The sequence below is a fragment of the Sinohyriopsis cumingii genome, chromosome 3 (assembly GCF_028554795.1).
Source record: "Sinohyriopsis cumingii isolate HCF-2022 chromosome 3, ASM2855479v2, whole genome shotgun sequence".
In the NCBI taxonomy this organism is placed as follows: Eukaryota; Metazoa; Mollusca; class Bivalvia; order Unionida; family Unionidae; genus Sinohyriopsis; species Sinohyriopsis cumingii.
Window position 1 is genome coordinate 39,232,935 of NC_142963.1, and position 25,570 is coordinate 39,258,504.

At 34.0% G+C, this 25,570-nt stretch overlaps 1 protein-coding gene across 3 annotated transcripts in view; it reads right to left on the reverse strand.

The window, feature by feature from the left end:
* Positions 1-25,570, reverse strand: part of LOC149802733 (calmodulin-alpha-like) — a 125,653-nt gene that overhangs the window by 745 nt on the left and 99,338 nt on the right. For 2 of the 3 annotated variants that reach the window (XM_089952139.1, XM_089952138.1), the window contains exons 3-6: positions 23,455-23,494; positions 20,550-20,693; positions 7,350-7,592; positions 1,983-5,508 (exon numbers count right to left, since the gene is read on the reverse strand). In XM_089952139.1, coding sequence (XP_089808265.1) covers positions 5,459-5,508; positions 7,350-7,592; positions 20,550-20,693; positions 23,455-23,494 — 477 coding nt within the window. In that variant the 3' untranslated portion in view covers positions 1,983-5,458. Of the gene's footprint in view, positions 1-1,982; positions 5,509-7,349; positions 7,593-20,549; positions 20,694-23,454; positions 23,495-25,570 lie in introns of those variants that run through there. The other variant, XM_089952140.1, reaches the window with a different exon arrangement.

Below are 25,570 nucleotides of genomic sequence, written 5' to 3' on the forward strand. Positions count from 1 at the left end.
AATTAGCCTCTCAGCCATGAGATTACATACATCAAATTGTAAAGAACGATGTATCTAAACATCGACAACGGAATCAAACAAACCCTTAATCCCATGCTATTCCAATATATCTGCAATCTCGATTGACTTTTTAACACGGTACTAAATGCTATTTTTGGTCAGGAACAAAGAGCGTAATTTGTTGATAACAAGGACTACTATATAAGCACATCAGGCAAGATATATGCTTAATTATATTCCACAGGGTGCACAAGCAAACAAACAATACATAATGACGAAAAGGTAGAAAAAATGAAAGTAAAAAAGAGAAGAATAAAAATATGAAAATTAACAGACATAAATAGTGTCTGCGTAAACGAGAGGAATGATATCGAAAATGCAGTTTATTTTCTCTTAATTTCTAAATATTGCCACAAGTAACTTTCACGAAACTCACTCGCATTAACGTCTGTATTCAGAGAAGTGGTATATATATATATATATATATATATATATATATATATATATATATATATATATATATATATATATATATATCTGTGTGTGTGTGTGTGTGTGTGTGTGTCAAAAAAGCAACAATTTCTTTTAAAAACAAAATAAATTATATTGTTTTCATGAAATGCTTATAACGTTAAGATACAGGAGCATAAGAGGTTTAAGTCAAACACATACACACACATAATATGCGCCAAATTGTTTGTTCTACTAAAGTCAGACTTGCTAGAAAACTACAAAATTCTTGCGCTAGTTTGCAGAACACAACATCTGTCACAAAATAAGGCTAGAAATAACTTGGTTTCGCCTTAGAACGATTTGATAATTTTCGTCGTACAGGCATACAACGTTACCTAGAGTGGATAATTGTTTTTCTAGGTAAACAACTGAACTAGCAGAGACACTCAAAGCGCGGTATGCACGGGTAGTTTACCCTTTTTAATACTCACTCTCCTGTAGTTTTAAGGCAAGTCCATTTCTAACTGACATACTGGTCTTTTGGATCTTGACAAGGAGAGAACGTTCTCTATCTTTGCTCTCCAGCCATTTTGTTTGATATGTGAAGCATATTCAGTTTTTAATGTCGTACCGTGAAATGATGCCTTTACTACTACGCGGATTTGAAACGTTTTGAATTTTTGAATTGTTACAAGTTGATATTAAGGGTTTAATTTAGCAGCATGTATCTACAAATTTTAATTCCGTACCTGTTATTTTGACCAGTTTGGTTTTATTGTAGCTGTCTGTAGGTATGTCTATACGTAATGTATGTGCGCATGGTGGATCCAAGAAGGGTGGGTGTAGCCAATACAAGTGGGCCAACCCAGTTCAGGAGAATTATGTTCTGTCTGTACGTATGTGTGTGCTGGTATATCATGCTGTCTGTCAGGCCGTCTATGTGTCTATATGGACATGGAAGATGATTTAATTCTCAAGGCAATTAACTTGTACGCATCGTGATATGAAGGGTGTTTGAGGCCGATACAAGTGTGGGCCAACCCAAGAATTCGGGAGAACTGTATGGTTTGTCAGTGTACACATTTGCAAGTTTTTTACAAATATTTATGAATGATACGGCTGTAAAAATGACCGAGTCATGTTTGTTTCAATTGATTGTTGTTTCAATTGAGTTCAACTGAGTTATTTAGATTACATGAGATTATTTGAATCTTATTTTCATTCCATGAGATTATTTGAATCTCACTTTCATTATTTGACATTACATGAGATTATTTGAATCTTACTTTCATTACGTGAGATTATATGAATCTTACCGTCATACATTTGAATAAATTAATCATTTTCTTTTGTCTTTCTATCTGTGAATGTTTGGATAGAGTAACTGAATGAGACGTATGTTTAGAGCCTGAAAGAATCGCTATATTTGTAGAGCATATTATTTATTCATTTCACAAATTTCCATCTTTCATCATTGTGCTGTGTTGTCATCCTGTTACCTGTTACAACATCGACAACAAATGACAACATTTACATCAACGCTTTTATTAAGACAGTAATATATACTAGAAACCACTTGACAAAACGATTGACGGAGTCTTACTTTTAGAAATTCATGGCAACATGACAATATTTTCCTTACCTACATGCAATTTATTTTATGTTGGAATGAGATACATCTGTTATTTGTTTTCATACCAACATATCCTATTTTTGTGCAATGTATATCAAAAAGAGTGGGATAAATTAAATATTTCTTGCATCGATTCAAAATACCTATTAGTTGCTCTTCTAAAATGTTTGATATCTACACCGTTGGTCTGGTAATGTTAAACCTTTTTGAACACGAATTAGTTGGTTGTCTTATTAACGGCGCTTTTAATGCATCATTGGCTGTATCACGCCGAGGAAATAGAGCTACGTGCCTTTCTCAAGGACACACAAGAGCATCCAACCCGAGTCAGACGGACTACCGAGCCTACAGCTAAGTCTCCTTTGAGCAATGTAAATTAAACCAATCCTAACCGCATGCCACCTAGAGTAAGGCCAAGGTTGGAAACTTCGAAGACATGATGATTAGAGTTGATGATAACTCAGTAGCATTTAGCACTCATGTGGAGGAATCAAACTTAAGAAGATTCTGATAAAGTTATGATCATAACTTTATTGCAGTTGCATATGCAAAATATTAGTAATGACTTTGAGCCAGATTTGGAAATTTGTGCTCAAACAGTTTTCAAATACGGGGCATGATCTAATTGATTTGTAGCAAAGAGAAGAAAGTTTCCGTAATACGGGGCCTTATTTCATTGATCTGTAGCAAAGAAGAGTTTCCGTAATACGGGGCCTTATTTCATTGATCTGTAGCAAAGAAGAGTTTCCATAATACGGGGCCTTATCTCATTGATCTGTAGCAAAGAGAAGAAAGTTTCCGTAATACTGGGCCTTATTTCATTGATCTGAAGCAAAGAAGAGTTTCCATAATACGGGACCTTATCTCATTGATCTGTAGGAGAGACGAGAGAGCTCTAGAATACAGAACCTTATCTCAATGACCGAACAAATGATAGACAGTTTCTAGAAATTGTGGTTTCATTTAGTTCACCCGTAGTAAAGATTTTTGGTAATTTAGGGTCTTATCTCGTAGTTTTCAGAATAAAGATTCTTATCTCTAAGAACGATTAGACAGTTTCCAGAACATAAAGTCTTATTTCATTCATGAGCGGAAAGAAAAGACAGTTTCTTGAATAAGGGGCATTATCACATTGATCTGAGGGAAAGATAAGACAGTTTTCTAAATACGGCGGCCTGATCTCATTTATCTGCATTAAAGGTGCGTCAGAAAACTTGGATAAATTTACCAAGGTCTGAAAATATGCGAAGATGAGTTTGAAATACTGGTACAATGAATCTTTTTGATTTTCGTCAGCAATGAAGTAGAAGGTTAGTGTTAAATCTGAATGATGAAGGTAATGATTTTTTTCTTCTTGCCAAATATATCCAAAATACAATTTATACTTTAAAAAAAAATTAAACAAAAATTTCACAAGCATTCCTGCAATTCTGGGTGATTTTAGTTTTACATATTATTGAAATGTACAACAGTACTAATTTTTCATTTCAGCTACGTAAATGTTTGTATTTGTAATGATGTAGAAAAACAAGAGAAAAACGAACATCCAATATTGACTCCTATGTACATTTTGATAGAAACGAAGCAAAACACCGATCCAGCTAAGCAGTTAGGTACACAGCAGGTATGCCGTACATACCTTTACATAATCGTTATGCATTTCTGGCTCGAAAATAATACGTTCTAATAAAATAGACAGTAAATAAAAAGGAAAATGACTTTAAAATATCCTCTTTTTGAAAATTATTTATTTATTACCGAAATATATTAGTCAAAGTATTTGTAGGAAAACATATTCGCACAGTCCATACCATATTGACAACAATGTTATGATATTCGAATATTCTAAAGATGGCATTTATAAAACAAATTATCTTTAAAAGTGAAAGTTGATATTCTTTCAACGAAATCTGCTTTTTAATGTGACTAAATATGTGTATAACAGGAACATTAATACACCGTTATACTCTTGTATGTCGAGTCCAACTGCAAACTGCACAGATTCTGATTTGCTATCGCATAATGCGCCAGCAGAGCTTGGTCTGTGCAGTTTGTTAGGAGTAATCATTAGTTATCTGGAGAATAAACAACATAGACCCTGATCTGCATACGATTCATGTTTGCAGTTTGACTCGACTTAAAGGCCAGTATATAGGGCATTAGGCGAGAAAAACTATCGGTTTTAGTGATTTAACCAACATGATGCGGACGATAGGTAATACTAACCGTATTGCATTGTTCCGTCACGTGTGCACTTGTTATGTCAATAATACACATTACATCAATTTGATTTTGCTCCATTCGACATGCTAAATGTAGTCGCAACACATTTGTTTTGAACGCTACTGAGCTACGGTGTGCGGAGATGGAAACTGTATCAAATAAAATAAACCCTTGTGAAACTTTCCCAGTCTGTTCTGTCAGAACGTTTTTAGGAAATTCCCAGTCTGTTCTATCCAGACGTCTTTACAAAATTCCCAGTCTGTTCTGTCAAAACTTCTTTAGAAAAATCCCAGCGGTGCATTTGTGCGCAAGTCGCCAAAACAAAAAAGAAAAAAAAAGAAGACACAAATCGAAATCGTCTTTACAATTCACTAATACTACTTATGTTTAGTATGCTTGTGTTTCGTTATTACAAAATAACCTTTATTGTTTTAATTAATCTTGTAAAAACTATCCTTAAGCTGCACTGTAAGATATAAATCAATATGACAAGCAATATAGAGAAACACATACATGAGTAGTGACTGTTTGCGCAAAAATGAAATATGAATTATATTGATATCGTGACACTCAATTATACTGTCTGCTTATATTATAAAAATAAGTCGTGGAATTGTGGTGAAACGTATTTCATCACTGTAATTTTAGGATATATATATACGTGGCCTAAGTTACAAAATTACAAAATACACTTGTTATGGAAAGGACAATTGTATTACAGACAACCTAGGGCTTTCATGGACTAGTAAGTCAAATATTCCCAGATATTTATTATTTAAAAAGAACACCATCTCCGTCTATCTTGCTGCCAATACACTAATGCGAATTACTGCAATCAGAATCAAGCTCTGCAGCTAAAATGTCGCTCTAATTGGTTTTAGTATTTTGCTTAATACGTAGAGTAGTTTCAGACTTCCATGCATCGATGCATATATACGTTCTAGTCCATAAATATATATTGACGAAGGCTCGTACGCAGCCACAACTATCCACATGCTGTGTTAAGGAATGTTGACAAGCCTCATTGCACTCGTATGACGAATTACACATGTTCTGGTGACGTCATGCAGCAGAGATCATAAGTAGATGATACAGTGGCATCATGGCCGGCATTTGGGGAAGGTGTGTACATTGAGGATGGATGATGTGTCATCTATTAGAATTTCGTGTGAGTAGAGCGGATGCAAAGCCCATGAAATCTGAAAATAGACGGAAACAGTTTACAGACTGGTATACAGACAGATGTGTTAGTTTGCAGTTTGGATCGGACTCAATATAAAGTGGTAGGAAGATTTAACCCATGTGGAACATTGGACAATTGCTAAAATCTGCCGATTAGAAACAATAATTTTGTTCATCCTTTGCTTATGACAAGAATCAGATCATTTTATTTCCCCAGTTTAGTGATCAGACCACTAATTAATTTTCTGTCATCAGCGTAAACATTGGAGAAAATAACATTATTATGTGCACAAAGATGATGCAGTACACAACAATTTATTTGAGTTGAGCCTATTAGCTCAAATGTTCTCATAAGACAAAAGTAGGTGCTTCGATACGTTTCCCCTAAATGCCTCTAAAGATGAAAATCGATAACAGTTACCTTAACCTTCTGTTTCGCACCGGATGGGTACAAAATAATGTTTGCCAGCCATAAATATTTAAATAGTGAACATAAAAAATTGCGCATAAACTGAAAGCCCTATAAATATCTGGAAAATTAAAATAAAGAAAATGTCATGGCCCCGACCCAACAATCAATTGATACTGCTCAATTATTAAGTATTGGTCTGATTTCTTCAAGACTTTGAACCGAGGTTGGAATAAAATGTCTATTTCGTAATGAGCCATATTATCGACAGAAAGTGAAAGGCGAACTGATACAAATATAGGACAGACATATACTTACAAACACAAAACAGTGAACATGCGCACATCTGCCAATTTATGTGACAGGAAATATATGACAAAGTGTATCAGGCTACATGCTGATATATACATAACACTTGGATACATGCACTGGTAGTATGAGCGAGAGCCTGAGGAGAAAAATAGGTATGAGATTGCCGTTTATTTATTTATTTTATTTTGAACTTTTACGCTCAAAAATCCCAAATAAAGAGTTTCACTTATTATTAGTGAATCAGCTGGGTAGAGGTCAAGTCTTAACATTCTTGAGGGAAGATTCAGTGAGTTATAAAAGGATAGCATGGAGGAATAAAATATCTTACTTATTGCCATGGGTTGTAAACTTTTCAAACCGCAGAGTTCAGTTAGAAACAGTATCTCTACAAAATAACACTTTTATTGTGAGAGGTCTTTAATTCAAAGTGAAGTTCCAAGTTCTTAAGATTTAAAAATGGTATTCATCTGAGGCAGAAAGATGGAGAAACTTGATTCCATTTTAGACAAAAGTCTACAAACATTAGTGTATGACTAGCTGGTGTATAAGGGATGGCAAGATATTCAAGAGTCGTTCGGGGAAGATTATTAAGACCTGCAAAACATGTACATTAAAAGAAATTGAGAACTGTCTTAATAATCTTCATTCGCAGCTAAATGAAATGACATTAATTACAAACAAAACTCGCGTGATGAAACCCACAAAATTCTTGAAATTCCATTAAACAATTTCAAAGACATTCCATCCAATGTACCATTGCTTTACGACGATCACTTGACATTAAATAATGAAAAGTGATAGATTCTTGGGAAGGCTAATGATCAGTTGAAAACAATTGACATAAAATCGGCGATCTTATACCTTACAATAATGCATGCAACTTAGTGTAGGATCGGATCTGATGGATGTATAACGATTGTTAAATTAAAAAGCTATTTCTGACAGCAAAGGTGAAAATGGCTAACAGTAGTTAGGTTTGATCATGCAGAGAGTCTCCAACTTGCATCAAACATATATATATATATATATATATATATATATATATATATATATCTTGAAAAAGCATCTGCTTCATGTTTTAAAGCAGGGCAGAGCGAAACATGCAGTTTAGTAGATGTGAGAGAAATATCATCTGACCTTCATAATTGACCATTCCATCACCATCCAAATCTGCCTCTTTAATCATTTCATCGACCTCTTCGTCTGTCAGCTTCTCTCCTAAGTTCGTCATCACATGACGTAACTCAGCAGCGCTGATGTAACCGTTTCCATCTTTGTCAAACACGCGGAATGCTTCGCGCAGCTCTTCCTCGGAATCTGTATCCTTCATCTTTCGTGCCATCATCTGCAGAAACTCCTCGAAATCGATTGTACCATTTCCTAAGGAAGAAAATCAATTATTAATAAATTTTAGCTCTTTTTCTTTACTTGTTTTACTTTTTCTGTGTATTTAAGTGTGATATAATAATACGATTCATTGTAACAACTTGGCCGAATCGGGGGTGGGTGCTTTCTTGCGACAAGATTTGAAATCCTCTGTAACAAATGTCCATAGAATTAAAGCAGGGTCTCTGGCGTCAAGATGGGAAATAAACATTACGACAGGTGCGCCTTCACTTTTTGGCTCACAATGAAAATTTAGCATTACGTTCTTAGTCTATTGGCTTAACATGATAGATGGTTAAAGGTACAATGGGAATTTAACATTAGTCCGCCAATCGTTCGTTTTATAGAGACAAGGGGAACCGTAATGTTAAAGGTGTTTATAGGTTTAACATAATGGGTAGTAATATGGACAATTGGAATGTAAAAATAGGTAGCCAAGTTTAGGATCTATAGGGACAAAGGGAAAAGTAGAATTAAATATTCCAATCAGTTCAACATTACGATTAAGAGAATACCTAATGTTTAAAAGGTACACAGCTTGTACGCACACTTTCCATGACCAACACCAACTGAGCTACAATTAAACACCCCGTCACATTATTATCAAACCTGCCTTTTGAATTGACCTGTCCTCCACAGTTCCTAGCAAGACCCATTCATTTATTGATTCTGCAGGACGGGATGTAAAAGAAGGGATATACAATAATTGATACACCCCCAATACAAACTAATTTCGATATCCTCTTACAACTTCCCTGCTACTTCCTTACAAACAAATTTAAACCCCGTTCCCGTATAACTTCAATGCGGAAACAAAACTGTCTTCCGTACTACCATCATAATCCCTATAGCCTTAGCAATACTATTAAAGATGGAGTAAAGAAGAGATAAAAATAGCATTGCTCACATACATGCACAAAAGTAGCCTTCAATATACATTACACAGGATGGAAATAAGAACAAGCACACTCTAAAGGACAGAGATTAGCTTACTGTTACAATCCAAGAAGTGTCTTAAATAAAACATATCCGTTGTAAGTCATGTATGGAGTCCAGGGGGTGGTGTTAGTAGTGGTTGGAGGCTGGGATTTGTAATACTGCATTCATTTTTGCCGCACTAGATTTAATTCTCTCACTAAATGGCTTGTCGCTTGATTGCCATTGGCAGAAAATGTGTTGCAATGTGAGTGCTTTACGAGGCATGTTTGGTTCTTCATTTCGTTCGTTATAAATTTACATATTGCCAACACAGATTTTAGTACGCTTTATTTGACAACACTGCTCAAGAATTCAAGGTACTCATTATATGGAAGAATGGCAACAAGTCTAGAAATGGGGGGAACATAAAATAGAATATATGGGCATGGCTGGCCAGAACTGATTGATATTGAAAGTCAAATGTTAGTATAAAGAATCTTTTGAGAGATTAGCATAGTTGTACCTGAAAAATCCCAACAAAACAACATAGATACAAAGTATTATAAATGAAATGTAGGTCCTTGTATAGACTTGGATTGGAAAGTTTATTACTGAAATTAGCATCTGACTCATTAGAGCGGAATTGGAAACACATGCTTGAAACACTTGTAGATCCAGAGTTGCAGCGGCTCAAATGGTTTTCTTAACACAGATGCGTATATCAAAGATATGTCTAAACTGATGAATATTGGTGAGGCCTATAAAGAACAACTGATTTACAGTGGTTTCACATATGTGTATACAATTTACTTCACATTGATGAAAAATTCTGGTTTCATTTACGCATAACATGCAAAATTAATACCTTTTGTATCACTCGGAATGATTTACGTGGAATATTACACACATTTTCAAAATATGGTAACTGTTGTAATGGGGTGGTGGGGTTGCATTGCTTAGAGTTTGTAGACCTGACTATACAATATGGAGAGTTTTTCACATCGGTTACTATATATGTAATAACATATATAACTTTAAACAAGTTAACATATATAGAGAAATTATGGCCACCAGTCTGATATTTCACTGTTGTGTTTTGCTTCAGATATGATCACTGTGGTCTCTACCGTCATACTTAATGACGAAGACCATTTATGACTATTTTTTTGTCCGGCCAATTTCCTTCAGCAAATGTTTTGGAACTTCATTCTTGGTAGTGTAACTTATTTAAATTGAATTTACTTTTAAATTGTATGCTTTCTCAAAAACTGTTATGTAATTTTTATCATTTAAATATCCTTTTCTGAATTTTAACATGCACATATATATGGTAACATGGACCTTTAACTCTTTTTGTTTCCATAATATGACAAAAATGATCATTTATATTTCAATCTTTAATTCAAGAAAGATAAAGGGTGATAGCAGACAAGGCAAACCTTGATTAGATACGTTTACTTTTTTTAAATTCTGATTTTTCTGAAATGAAGCTAGAGTACTTAAATATTAAATGAAACGTATCATTGTTATTTGTCAGTACGCATGAACTTGCAATAAAATGGTATGGAAGATTAAGAAACAAGTCAGGAAATGGGCGAACACATAAAGGGTATATATGGTTTTGACTGTCCCGGGATTGGTTGATAAAGAAAGTAAAATATTAGTGAAAATAATCTTTTGAGACATTATACAAGTTGTAACTGAAAAAAGTAGTGCGGAATTGAAGAAGTAAAAAAAACGTGTTTCAAACACGTTTCGAAACTCCGGTGGTTTTCTCTAAGCAGAAGCTTGCATCAGTGATATGTCGATACTGTTAATTATATAAATGATCATGATCATTGCGAAACTCAAATAAATAGAATTTTTAATGCCATGATGTTTCCATAAATTTACCATGTGAGTTGAAACAGTACCGTGAGCCGTTCAGAAATGTTTTCATCTTCCACGGATTAGCTGCCATCTTTAATATTAATAATAATATTAATAATAATAATAATAATAATAATAATAATAATCATCATCATCATCATCATAATCGTCATCATCATAATCATAATAATAATAATAATTAATAATCTGTCTTTAATGAGAACAACACATTAGGTCATGGCTGACCCACCTGCCATGTGGTCCTCAGTTTTTGTAATCGACTATGTTAAAAGAAACAAAATAGACCCAAACAAATTACAAGATCATGCACATAACCAGGTAGAGTCACACACTCATTCATACATATTAAACATGAATGACTATGTGTAACTATACTGGGAAACATACAAATATGAACAATATCCAATGCACTGGTACATACATTTCAATATAAGTCGTACGTTATATATATATATATATATATATATATATATATATATATATATATATATATATATATATATATATATATATATATATATATATATATATATATATCGAATAAGATCTGGACATATCATTTATGGATATGATGATAAAGTTTTCTATTCAGAGCTTTTAATGTGTAATTCCAGCTGGTGAAAAAAAGAATTTCTTTATTGATATTTTACAAGAAACAATATAAGTTGAATTAAGTGTCCTCATTGGTAAGGAATTTCATACAGTAGGTGCTAGTATAGTAAATGAGCTTTTGTAATGACTGGTTTTCGACCACGGAATCTAGAGATCGTTGTTAGTCGTCGATCTGAGATTACGCTCAGTATTCGATGATCTTAGTTCTATTATGTTAGAGATATACTCTGGAGAAAGGCCGTTTAAAGACTCGTATGTCATGATTCCTTTAAAAAACACAGAATACGTTTTGTATAGGTAGCCATTGCAGACATGAAAATAAACCACCTTAAAAGTGTCTAGTATATGACAGAGATGTACATTCGTAAAGTCTTCCCCACATGGCCATGATATCATTCAGAGTGCATTATGAATAGACGGAATTTACAGCAGCTTATTTGCTGAGTAGCACAATTGTTCTCCTTTTCCGACATTATTACGTCACTGTCATTTACGTATGTCATGTGACATGTATATATCTGCAGTTGTCCATCGCACTACACGTGCAGCTGCAGATCATTTTTTACAGAACTTCGTTTTGTCAATCGACGGGTGTGAAATTTATTGACAGGTTCAAAGAAGCCCAATAATTATTACAAAATATTCAGAATTTTTCAATTACCTCTTGCATTACCATAAAACATAATACTCCAATCATGTGTTAGTGGCATAGGAACACGATGTTTTACTGACTATGCGAGTTTTCCGGCGAATACACACAATTTAAACATAGTAATACACCATTTCTCTTTTTCCTTTTCGTTCGCGCAACAGTTTGAAATGTTTCAACAGCACACATTTACACAATATGACATCTACCGTATGTACTCGCTTATAATAATAATACGATTTCAACTGTGCGCAAGGCGTCGGCAGATATAGGTCTGTGCAGTTTGTTAGGAACAATAAGTAGAACAAACGACATAGACCCTGATTTGCAGGAGCATTATGGCGCGGCAGATAATGACCTCTTTTGTGCAGTTTGGCTTGGCTTACAAGCCGGTACAGACGGTACGTAAGCATACTTATAGTTGTCATGATAATATTTTATTCACTAAGTCTGAACAAACATAGTGCACATAGCACTCAAATTTCAAGTGCATAAATAATGTTGTATTAAGAAGGTATGTCTAAATACATTTAGAAAAGTGGAGTTTACACGACAATCGCTCAAGTCCTTTTTTATTAAAGATAGGAAAATACTTCGAGCCAAACCACACTATCCAACAGTAGTCTTATGTTACGTGTTTAGGCTCGAATAAACAGCAACACAAGAAAGAGTGAAAACAACAAGCTTTGATAAATTTAACAAATTATTTTTTTCGCTGGAAAAATACTGTAAAAATGAAGGGAAAAAATAACAATAAGAACTTACGATTTTAATAATCAAATCCAAAAAAAAAAAAAACCTCCCAAAATAATCAAAGAATAAAATTTTTTGTAGTCGTAATAATGAAATATTTTAATTAATTCAAGTTCGAGTCCCGACGAAGAATGGAATATGGAAGGTGATGACGTATGCTGTATCCTGTACATTGTTGAAGTCTACAGTTCCTTGTAGTAACACAAAAATAACACTCCGGTGTTGGAAATGAGAATACAAAGTTTAAGAAATGTCTTTGTTAAAGAATTCTGTATGAGCACACATCTATTTCCAGGAAAAAAGAATTAATCCTTTTGAATCCAAATAATTCCAATTACTCCAAACTGACACAATAAGTGTTTTAAGCCCAGACTGAGATATCTCTCTCTAAGCATCACTATTAAAACTAAGTAATGCGCAATTTCGGAAATGTCTGAATTCATGTTTACATATAAAAAATCACGTAGCCCCAGTATGACTTGATAAAAACCAATCATTTGATCCCAAGAATAAAATAAAAAAGTTGTTTACTTCACTAAAAACTATTTACAAGTCGAGGGTCACGTATCCAACACAGCCTCGATCTCGGCCTTACTGTTCCCACAATCAAAAAAATTATTTTTTTTAAAAATATTGTTCACGAGACTGTTACTAATTCTGAATTAGGGTCGGGAACTAGGTCAGCTTTTTGTGTTTACAAATGAATCAATCAAGGTCACACTATTTTCTGAAGAAAAAAATTCAAATCACATAAACAAAATTATATTATAATAGCATGTACAATTTTTTTAAAGCTGACAAATAAACAATAAAACTAAGATAAATATGAATTAAATCAGATATACGTAACACTCCCCCCCCATAAATTAAAAGAAAGATTTATATAATAAAGCTTTCTTTTTTACCATAGTTTAAGTGTACATGAGGTTAAAGAAAACATAAGAAGAACTCACGAATTATACACAGTGTACATGAAATATTACATTTCTATACACGGGAAAGTGCATCTGCTATTGAATTATCATTTCCCTTGATGTGTTGGATATCAAGATTATATTTCTGTAACAATAAATTCCACCTTAGTATTCTTTGATTTTTATTTTTCATCTTTTCTATCAAAGTAAGGGGGTTGTGGTCACCAAACACATTAATCGAAGAAGGAACTGAACAAGGTAAACTTCAAACGTTCTAATGCCAATATCAAAGCCAAACATTCCCTCTCGATTGCTTAGTAAGTTCTTTGATGAGTATTTAATTTTTTAGAATAATAATACACTGGATGATCAACATCATTTTCATCTTCTTGGATCAAAACGGCTCCAACCCAACATCACTTGCATCAACAGACAATTTAAATGATTGGCTTAAAATTGGAGCTGTAAGAACTGGCGGGCGTTTAAGTATGGCTTTTAACTTGTCAAAAGCCTCCTGACATTTTTCAGTCTAAAGGAACTTGTTTTTCTTACGCAATAAATTTAACAGGGGTTCAGCAGTTATAGAAAAATTGGAACAAAATTTCCGATAGCATCCGGTCATACATAAAAATCGCATTAGTTGCTCTTTTTATTTACAGACACAGGGGATTCAGAGATGTCTTGACCTTAGCATCTATAGGTTTAACCAGTCCATGTCCCACAATATGTCCTAGAAGAGCTACATAGCACGGCAGAACTCAATTGTGGAGAAATTAATTGTAAAACTTGCATCTGTGAGTCTGTCAAAGAATTTCAGAATTGTTGCCAAATGTTTATTCCAGGTGTCGTTGTAAAATGATGACATCATCGATGCAAGCATGGCAATTGTCAAAACCAAAGGTAATCATATTCGGGAGGAATTGAAATGTACTTGGCGATCCTTTCATCCCAAACAGCATTACTTTATATTGGTAAATTCCATCTGGAGTCACGAATGCCGAGATTTCCTTCGCTCTCTCCGTAAGTGGAATTTGCCTAAATCCTTTTAGAAGGCCAAATTTCGTGACATACTTGGCATTCCCGATTTTATCAATACAGTCATCGATTCTTGGCAGTGGGAATGAATCTGTTTTGTTACACTATTCACCTTCCTATAATCAGTACACATACGGAAATTTTTATCTGGTTTTGGAACAGGTATGCATGGTGAACTCCGGTCACTTTTTCTGGGCTCTATTAAATCATTCTCCAGCAAATACTGAATTTCCTTTTTTAAGTATATCTGTTCGAGAGGGATCATCCTGTACAGGTGTTGTTTCACAGGTTTGGAATTAACAAGTTCAACGTCATGGACAATTTTGTTCGTTCTTTTAGGAACATCTGGAAAAAAGTGCTCGATTCAAATAATAACTGTTTAAGTTCATATCTTTCTTTCTCTTCCAAATCTGAAAGTTTCTGGTCCAGGTCGTTCATAATTTCTGAATTCCAAAGACTTGTCACTCCAAAATCAGTAGAATCCGATGACTTTGCTTCACTAAAATCTTCACTGAGTGGGACAGGTTCAACTAAATTAATTGCGTGTTTAACCTGTCTGTCTCTTTCAATATACTGGTACTCCTATAATTTATTTAGATACCAGAAACACTAATACTATAATTTAATTCATTCACTTTCTTCTTAACTTTATAAGGGTCGCAATATCTAATCTTAAGAAAAGAGAGATAGAACCTCACTATTACGAAACATAAACGTCCTCTCTATTGCTGTTCTGTCTAACCATAATTTCACTTTTGACTTGAATTGCTGGATAACAAATTCAAGCATAATAGGCTGGAAAATTCCAGACCTAAACTTTGACCCTTGACCCGATTGGATAGATTTGGGAGGGCCAAACGGAGTATAAAACTTTCTTAAAGCTTTTACTATTGTTTCAGATTTTATATTCCAAAAAAGAATTGCCTTTGAAAACCTTGTTAACGCACACGTAATGGTCAACATGTATTGGTCACCTGACTTAGTCTTAGGTAAGGGCACCAACACATTATATCATAATTCTACTAAATGGTTCGCCAAAGGCAGGAATAGGTTCTAGATGAGACTTAGGTATTTTCTGATTGGATTTTCGTACCATTTGACATGTATGACAAGATCTACAGTATTTACCAACATTACTATTGATTTTTAGGCAATATAAGTGAGGAAAGATCTTGTGATCAGTCTTATTAATCCTTAAATGACCAGCCAAAGGATTTTCATGGGATAGACTAACTATTTCCTGTCTGTAAAGGTTTTGAAACTACAATATGATAGTTCACTGACAACTCACAACCAGCAGGTACCTTGAAGGTCTCCATCTTATAAGGATTCCATTAGTAATGAAATAACTGACAGGAACTTCAGTAGCTTCAGTTTCACTAATGGCGGTTTGAAACAAACAGGAGATCTCAGGATCATTTTCCTGTTCAATGACATGTGATTGTCGTTTGTCACACTGATTAGAATAAAGATAATGAGCAGTTAAAAGAGGATTACTGTGATCGATACCGTCTAATTCATCCACACAAGGAGTGAATGTGACCTCATGAAAAGCCTGACCAGTACATGTGTCATCTAAAGTAATGCTTTCCTTATCAAAATCATTCTCAAGAGCTTTCTTTGCCATAGCTCTGGTAACAGCACAAGCTGGGAATAAATCAGGGATATCGTTTTCAATTGGATCGACGTTCTGATCCAACCAAGGCTTGTCAGTTACACGTGGATTAACCGCAACATTGTCTCCAACTAGGTTGTTGCCTAGTAATAAGTGAATGCCCTCAGCGGGTAAAACAAACACTGTACCGACTGTCATGGGTCCTGAGACTAAGTCTGATGACACATTTACACAATGATGAGGAACATTAACAAAGCCGCACTCTACTCCCTGAATAAGAACACTCTCATTAGAAGAAGATTTCTCAGAAAAAGGCAACGTACATGACAATAAAAGACTCTGAGAAGCTCTTGTGTCCCTTAAACGTTTAAGAGGGATAGAATTAGCCGAATCACCCAAGGGTGATATATAACCTTTCGATACGAATGTGTCATAATTCTCCATAATAAAATCAGACTGGGGTTTGTTAGACCCAACAAATGTATTGCTTTCAATACCTGACCGTGACCTAGACCTCTTAGAAATAGGAGCATCTGGAATAGGTCTGTCTTGATTCAGATGCCTGTGTTTCAGTTTGTTGCAATCAGAAATAACGTGTTCTTTTTACTTGCAATAGTTTCACGTATGAAGAGACAGGGATCATGAATCAATCCTATCAGAAGCTTGATTTTTAGAAGTTGTGCCAGTCTGAGTTTTAGAAGGGGTTGTATTAGGCTGAAATACTTTTCTGCCAGAAGACTGTTCAGGAGAAGTCGTTTTTACAAAACGAACTTTATGAGTTAAAAAATACTCATCAGCAGTTCGTTCAGCATTTTCCAAGGTTTCAATCTGATGCTCGTCGAGATAAGTCTTAATGTCACGATGGACAGAGTTTTTGAAATCTTCAAGCAAAACATGTTGCTTGAGACTTTCGTAATCTCGTTCAACTTTCTTGGCTAAGCACCATTTATCAAATAATTGCTATTTTCCTCTAGCAAATTCAACATGAGATTGTCCAGCTTCTTTTCTATGGTTTCTGAATTTTCGCCGATAAGCTTCAGGGACTAACTCATAACCCTTTAAGATGCATCCTTAACCACATCATAGTTATCACTTTGGTGAACTGACAGTGAATTGCAAATATTACTAGCCTTACCAATGAGTACATATTGTAATTATTGAGTTCAATGCTCCCTAGGCCATTTAAAATTTTCAGCAACTTTTCAAAACGAATGAAATATTTGTTTACATTTTCTCTGAAAGGGGGCACTAACCTAATATTTTTTAAATTTGGATTTGAAGTATGAATATGCTTTTCACTTGCCAGTTCCATTTCTTTCAATGTACATTGATATTCCCTCTCTTTCTGTCTTTCGTCCATATATATTTGTTTTTCTTGTAACTGGATTTGCATCTGTTTTTCTTGTAACTGCTTTTGCATATCTCTCTCTCTCTCTCTCTCTCTCTCTCTCTCTCTCTCTCATATTGTTGCTGCATTTGTTCTTCTTGTAACTGCATTTGTCTTTCTTTCACTTTGTCGTCTGCTCGTAAATGCATTTGTTTTTCTCTTTCTTCTTTCTGGAGTTCCAGCTTCCTCAACTCCAATTCCATCTTCTATTTTAATTCTATTTCCTTCACTTTTTTATATCAGGGTCTGATACAGACTTACTGATCAAAACCAAAGCACTTTTATCCAAAACATTCTTTTCTACCAAATACTGAACCAAAATATTTCTTATTTCTTGTTTCATTAAGGAAGGCTTTACCTCAGAAATACCGTATTTCACGGCAAGTTCAATCAATTCATCATTTTTGAAAAGATCTAGTTGTTCCTGGGTAGAATTTGAAAGAAATATTTCCACTATTGATGACATTTTACAAAAAGCTTGTCGACTTCACTAAAGATTTAAAAAAACTAAGGGAATTAAAATTTCCAAAAACATAGTTTTCTGAACGATTTTAGCCAAAATTTAAAATCCGGGACGAGCGACCCAATTCTTATGTTACGTGTTTAGGCTCAATAAACAGTAACAAAAGAAAGGGTGAAAACAACAAGCTTTGATAAATTTAACAATTTGTTTCCCTGGAAAAAAACTGTAAAAATGAAGAAAAAAAGAACTTTCGGTTTTAAGAATCAAATCCAAAAATAAGCCAAGAATAATCCACGAATAAAATTTTAGAATTCGTAATAATGAAATGTTCTAATGAATTCAAGTTCGAGTCCCGACGAAGAAACCAAGATGGAAGGCGATGACGTATGATGTATCTTGTACCTTGTTGATGTCTTTAGTTCCTTGTAGAAACACAAGAAATAACACTCCGGTGTTGGAAATAAATGTTTTAAAAAATGTCTTTGTTCAAGCATTCTGTATGAGCAGATACATATTTCTAGGAAAAAAATTTAACCCTTTTGAATCCAAATAATTCGAAATAAATCCAAACTGACACAGCAAAAGAACACTTCGACACCAAGTATTTTAAGCCCAGACTGAGATCTTTCTACAGACATCACTATTAAAAATAAGTATGGTGCAATTTCGGAAATGCCTGAATTGCGAAATAGAGGATCACGTGATAATGTTTATATATATATATATATATATATATATATATATATATATATATATATATATATATATATATATATATATATATATATATATATATATATATATATATATATATATATATATATATATATATATATATATATATATACACGTAGCCCCAGTATGACCAATGACTTTACTCCAAGAATAAAAAAAAAGTTGTTTACTTCACTAAAAACTATTTACAAGTCAAGGGTGACGTTTCCAAGACAGAGTCGATCTCAGCCTTGATATCCCCACGATCAAAATAAATTTTTGAAAAATCTTGTTCACGTGAATGTTACTAATTTTGAATTAAGGTCGGGAACTAGGTCAGCTTTATGTGTTTACAAATTAATCAGTCATGGTCAAACTATTGTATGAAAATTGTCCAAACCACGTAAACAAGATTACATTATAATAGCATGTACAATAAATATAATTTTTTTTATAGCTGACAAACAGACAATAAAATTAAAATAAATATGAATTAAATCAGATATACTTAACAGTATACACACTTTATCATATACCCTCAACTTATTAAATACTAAATTTGAATTAACTTGATTTCCTTTCAAATTAAAGTTTGAAGATAAATCTGTTCCATTAATCTGAATTTCACACAAATGCACACATTTGCGAGACGTGACTTTACGTTATATTCTGTCATTATAGGCCAAACCCTGGTTTAACTAACATTCTCAAACTTTCATTTTAAATTGGAACTTTAGATTACAAAATTTTGCTTTGGATATTTCAGACGATATAAATATTTTCATAATACGTAAGCACATAATTAATTATGCAAACACATTTTAGTTTTAACGTCCCAATTCGCCGTTTAACATACATTTCACCATTCTTCCAGTCTAATTAAAGTTTAAAGGGATGGAAATGATTTATTAAAAAAACTATCTGACATAAACCGTTCTTTGAAATAATCAAGATGTTAGGTTTAAACGACGTTCAAATATTCACTTTAGAATTAAAAGGTGCCACCTCTTAATTCAGTCAATGACGTCACTCGTAATTCTAATCTTTATCAGGAGTACTCCAAACGTAGCGATGTGATGCATTCGACAAATTCCGTTAGTGTCTAATCTAGTAAAAAAAAAAAAAAGCGGATCCGAAAAGAAAAAGCGTGCATTAGATGAAAATAATACTCCATGATTATTGATGACCAGCTGGGCCACTGGAATACTTTGAAGCGCGAACTTGGGCAGAAGACAATCCGACATGGTGAGGGGTTGACCTCTTATGTTTACAGAGGTGACGTTATCGCATCATGTGTTCTAGCTTTCCACTGAAGTCGGGTGACCCTCGGTTGTCTCCGACGTCGGAGTGATTTTGTACACATGTTAAAAATATCAGGGTTTATCAGTTCGAAGAAAGAATTACACGGCTCGTAATGCCATGTAACGTCGATGTTCATAGAACCTAACGATGTTTTAGTATCATTATCTTTCAAGATTCATAAATAATCAGATGATTTGGCATACACGACTTGTTGCACGTAACGGCGACATTTGGGGCTTTAAAATATTACACACAGTAACCTTTTAATTTTTGAAAAATGAATTGATAAATTCATCCAACCAGAGTAAATCTTAAAATTTTCATGTGAGGTAATGCATGGCTCGAATTGACTCCTATTTGTAAAATTCAAGATTTTATTAATGTATATTAATCTCTGATGTATACTGCATATTTTGTTACCAAAATCATTTTTACCAAACAGTCAATAAGAAAGATGTTCAAAAATCTCAATCGAGGAAGAAAAGTTGAGATATTTAGTCCAACTTGTGATGTTATGTTACGTAGCAAAAACCTTACTGGGTTCTACATGTGTTTCTTGACAATCTCCAGTAAGACAAAGATTTACTGGATCATCCCAAACAATGCATTTCTATAGGATGTCTCGAGCTGACGTTATAATAATACACCAGCGAGACCATCAGGATTATTGAACTTGCTCCTTAACACTATGTTATATACCATCAGCATCAACCTCGTTGATCATATCCTGTAGCTCAGCTTCTGTCGGGTTCTGACCAAGGGAACGCATGACCGTTCCCAACTCGCTTGTTGTTATTGTCCCGTCGCCATCTTTGTCAAATAAGGAAAATGCCTCTTTGAATTCTGAAAAAGTACATTATATTATTTTACAGTATCAAAGAGTGAAAAAACAGCAAATAAAAGTCAACTAAATGCATTTGTAGTTTTCCTAAGTATTTAGCATGTTCTAACAAAGAATAGAGAGTGACAAAATATACTACTGAACTCCGCTGGGTAACTAGTGGGGTTTTATTGTCGACGGAACTTGTATTATCGAATCTGCGAAATGGCTCATTTTTGCTATAAATCTATAACAATACATTAGGCTTCATAGACCCTACAAAACATTCTTAATACGGTAACTGGATTCGTGCCCTTTTTCCCAGTGTACAAAATTAGGCCACTTCAAAACGTTAAAGTTACAACTGGCTCAATTTTAGTTCAACAAGAAGCTTCTATAATTTATTTTTCTGTCGCAGTTCTACATGTTCAATTAATAGTACTTAATCTACAGCATTTTCACATCTGACTAATGTGTTAGGTCAATACTATCTTTCTCCTAGATGGATCACCAAAGGAAAAGTTAATGAATAATGCGGAGAATGATTCTCTAAATCTATGGGATAATATAATATAATATAATATAATATAATATAATATAATATAATATAATATAATATAATATAACATAATATAATGTAATTCTTTTAAGCTACACCTAAGCTAATAATCATATCTATCACCAAAGTTGCTTTAAGAAGTGAAATGCAGGAAATGGATACCTGTAAAAACTCGTATATTTCTGTTTGGAGCTTTCATGCCATACCAGAAATCAGAAATCCCCATGAAGGAATATATATATATATATATATATATATATATATATATATATATATATATATATATATGTCAGAAAAAGTAACAAGAGAAAAGAAAAAAAGAGCTATATTGGAATTCTACAGCTACAAGCAACTTGCGCCGACATCGTATCTTTCGTATTAAATGCACTTAGTGCATGTAATTTAGGTAGGAATTCACATCCAAGACGTTAGAAGTTAGTCTCCTTGAACTATCAACTGACGAATTCCCAGAACTGAGCAGAGATAACATGTTATGTAAAACGGACGTTACATTTGTTCTTCTTCGCCTTTTACTATGTGCTGTTACCATATCAAATCAATATTTTATTAGAAATTTGATTTGGATATCTATAAGGGGAAAATCTCCAGCATCTAACCCTTTGAACGGCACTCGTTTTTCACTTATATAAACAAGCTCGAGAGTAGCCTGCATTGGAAGATCTTGGTGCAAATCAACGTAAAGTTTAAACAAAAGTTAAGATAAACATATGTGCATTTGTGTTATACACTTATGTGTGAAATATAGACTTATTAGCGAAATGATTTTCATATTTATTTTTATTCACAATTGAAAATATAAGATTTTTTCCATCATGAAAGCGACGCTTGATTGTGTGGTGCTACAAAAGTTGTACTTGCATGCAAGAATGAGTACTTTGTAAGCTAGAATAAATAAATGGAAACTGCCTAACATTTAAGACCTAGAAATAAATCTTTGATAAAGAATGCTGACCAGACGTGATTATATTTAAAGAACTTTGTATATAGTAGTTCTCCGTACAGTTTGTACAGAAATAAACGCAATGCGGTATGATCAAATGCTAATGTTCTGACCAATGGAAATCTTCCCTATATTTATCAACTGATGCAACAACAATTATATTGATATGAACAGGCTATCAAAGTGAACAGAATTTACTAAAATAGGGCTGGGTGAGCTTTTGTGCCGACGAGTAAGTTTGATTTTCTAAATTTCGATTCTGAAGCAAGTTTTGTATGTATAAAAAAGGACATTTTCTTTTCCTACGTCAATTCCGAATATATTTTAGCTTGTGGTACCAAAATCTATATATTTAACTCGTGGCTTCACCATTCGTTCAAATATTATGTTTTGTGACAACACAATGAGATATATCCGGTATTAAAATAGGAAAAGAAAATGTCCTCTATGCAAGATCTGGTCCACACAGTCTAAGTCCAAACAGTCGAAGACAGTATTTTAAGTACTTACGAGGACATTGACACATGCAAGGCGATACATGTTTCTAAGAATTAAAGGCGCTTTATTCTTGTGGAATAAAATGCTACTTTGATTCCAAAGGGCGTTGGATTGTCTCTGCGCGATTTACTAAGAGTTCTTATCTGAAGTTAATCAGGGTTCGAAGTCTGATGCAGGTCTTGCAATAATAGAAGAGAGAGTGATTTATTGTGCGAGATAAACGAGCAAGCAGACACCGTATTCTTGCTATTCATTTCAACGTTTTCACCACATTGATAATGAACTCCACTGTGATTAATCAGCCATAAGGCTTAATGTAGCCTTTCAGAAAGAGAGTGGAGTGCTAGTTCAGAAGCCTGGAGACCATTATTTTGAAGAAGTACTTAATCTAGCCAGTCAAGAGGAATAACCAACGTTCGATCTCATAAAGTATTTATGTGATATAAATGATTAAGAAGGAAAACTGTCCTTATTTGTTTTCTATGCCTTGTCTTAAACATTGAAATGGCTTTTTAAGGCAAGCAGTCCAACGATGAAAAATAAGTGTCGAATATAAAGATGTTCCAAGATTTCTGTAGGATTAGGTGTTTGGTAGCTCAGTGTAATATTGTAAATCATGAGACGTGAATAATTGACTATTTCCAAACTTTCCTATGTATGTCGTGTAGGTATGAGCTGTAACAGAATCAATGAAGAGGGATACAATGACTTTTGTCCTCCTGATGCCATCCTTGACGTATTACGTTATATACTTTATCGTACTAACCTGCAATCTGTTCGTCTGTTAGAGGGACGGTCTCCAGGTTCTGAAATAATAATAATAATAATAATAATAATAATAATAATAATGATAATAATAATCTTTATACTTTTTCTGAAGACAACCAAATTTTCTAACAGTAGTCCTCTATATGGTCCTCGGTATGTGTTTAGTCTATCTAGATTGAACTGCAATTGTTATGCTTCTTTAATGTCTGAAAAAAAGATTCTCAAGTATTTCACTAAAAATTGTCCTCCATACACGTTTACTTCAATTCGTTTCTAAACATTCAGAAAACTATAGTCCGTGGGAAGGTTGTCTAATTTTGCTCAGGTATGTTATCAATTATAAAGTGCGTGTACTAGATTTTTGGTTGTACATATGTTTTCTTATGTTCATGTGTGTTAAAATACTTTATTAATCTGGTCACCGTCAATACTAGTTTGTAACGTTATACCTCATAATCTTAGAGAAAAGATTGTTCAGCTTTTGGCTTTTTAAATGTATGATGATACAACCAACACACTTTTGTTCAGTATCTAATTTAACGAACATTTTGACAAAGGATGAAACAATGAAAATTTAATTAGCAATTTGACAAAGGATGAAAAGATCAGGAAGACACAAACAACTCACTCAAGTAGTAGCATCAGCTATCGACATCAAACAATTAAACAACTTTTAAGCAAGATACCAAAAAAAATGAAATAATTGAATATCATTGGAAATAAAAGAGCATTATTAGTAAGCAATGACGACACGAGGGTTCGAGGCGCCCGTGGGCAAAGTTCTTTAGTGGAGCCCCTACTTTGTAACAGAGAACATTTTTATATATCAATTGCCACCCCACCCACCTCTTCTTAAGTATACAATTTGTTATGAATTATCCCCCTTACAATAAGGTGAAGCAAAGTACTATGCATATTTCAGCGGGGAAAAGATTCCGACGGCACCCCCTTTTCTAAAGGTTCTGCCTGAGTCTATCGTTGTCCATTTTTTCAGTAACCAGGTAGGATAGAAAAAATAATAATAACGACCTCTAAAGTCTTGTCTTGAAATTATCCAAAAATCTAATAATTAATAGATAACTGATATGTTTAGTGTTTGATTCTTGCATAATCGAGGGCTCTAATGTTAATTAATTTCGTACAACAGTTGTGGGTTTTTTTCTCACACAAAAATCCTACAATAAACACATTGTTTCTTTTCTCGTTCTAACTTGATCTGTTTCATAATTGATAGAGAGACCGAAGAATGCAAATAATGCACATAATATATCATCCCGTTTTCTTCTTTCAGTCAGAGTGGCTTGACCTTTAATGTTTAGATTCCGAAATTGACAGGATTCTTTCTTACCTCATCTGCAAGCCATCCACAAAGGTTGATAACATTAGAAAGTGGACAACTCCGTGTATTGTGCGGAAATCAAATTGCTGGCAGGCAGACGAACAGCATACAATAATTGTTATGGTGGACGTATACAAGCCAATAGACTAGCCAGACTTGAGAATTGATTTTTCTATGTCTGGAAGTGTACGTAAGTGAATCGTTAATTATCATGGAACATAGTTAGGACAAGGAGTGAAGTCTATTAATTCGTTTGTGTAACTAAATTGTAAATTCTCTCCAACTGAGAACCGATTGTGTTAACATTATGAACGTTTGCCGACTGACATCGCTCAGCTAGCAACTTACAGTCCATAGCGGGGTGTAATGTTTTGTCTAAGAGGTCTAATTTTGTCATGGTTCCAGTATAAATGCGTGAGCAGCTAGAAAAGACATTCACTTATCATATATAGGTTATGAGTGTGTATTTTGTTGCAAACTAACGATATTAACTGAGTTCTGACGAGAAAAGAGTTGGAATATTGTTAGATCCCTGACGGCTAAAACCTGACACGTATTTAGGTTGGGAATTACATTTCATCTGGAGAAAACATAGCGCCATACCTCTACTGCACAAGGGAAAATGAGCGCAGTCTACAACCCAGATTGTTCATGACCCGAAGAGGCGAGAGAGAGAGAGAGAGAGAGAGAGAGAGAGAGAGAACAAATACGGCAAAGCTGACCTATCACCAACAGTTATTTGAAAAAGACCGGAAGCAAGCAGGTGATTCTGACA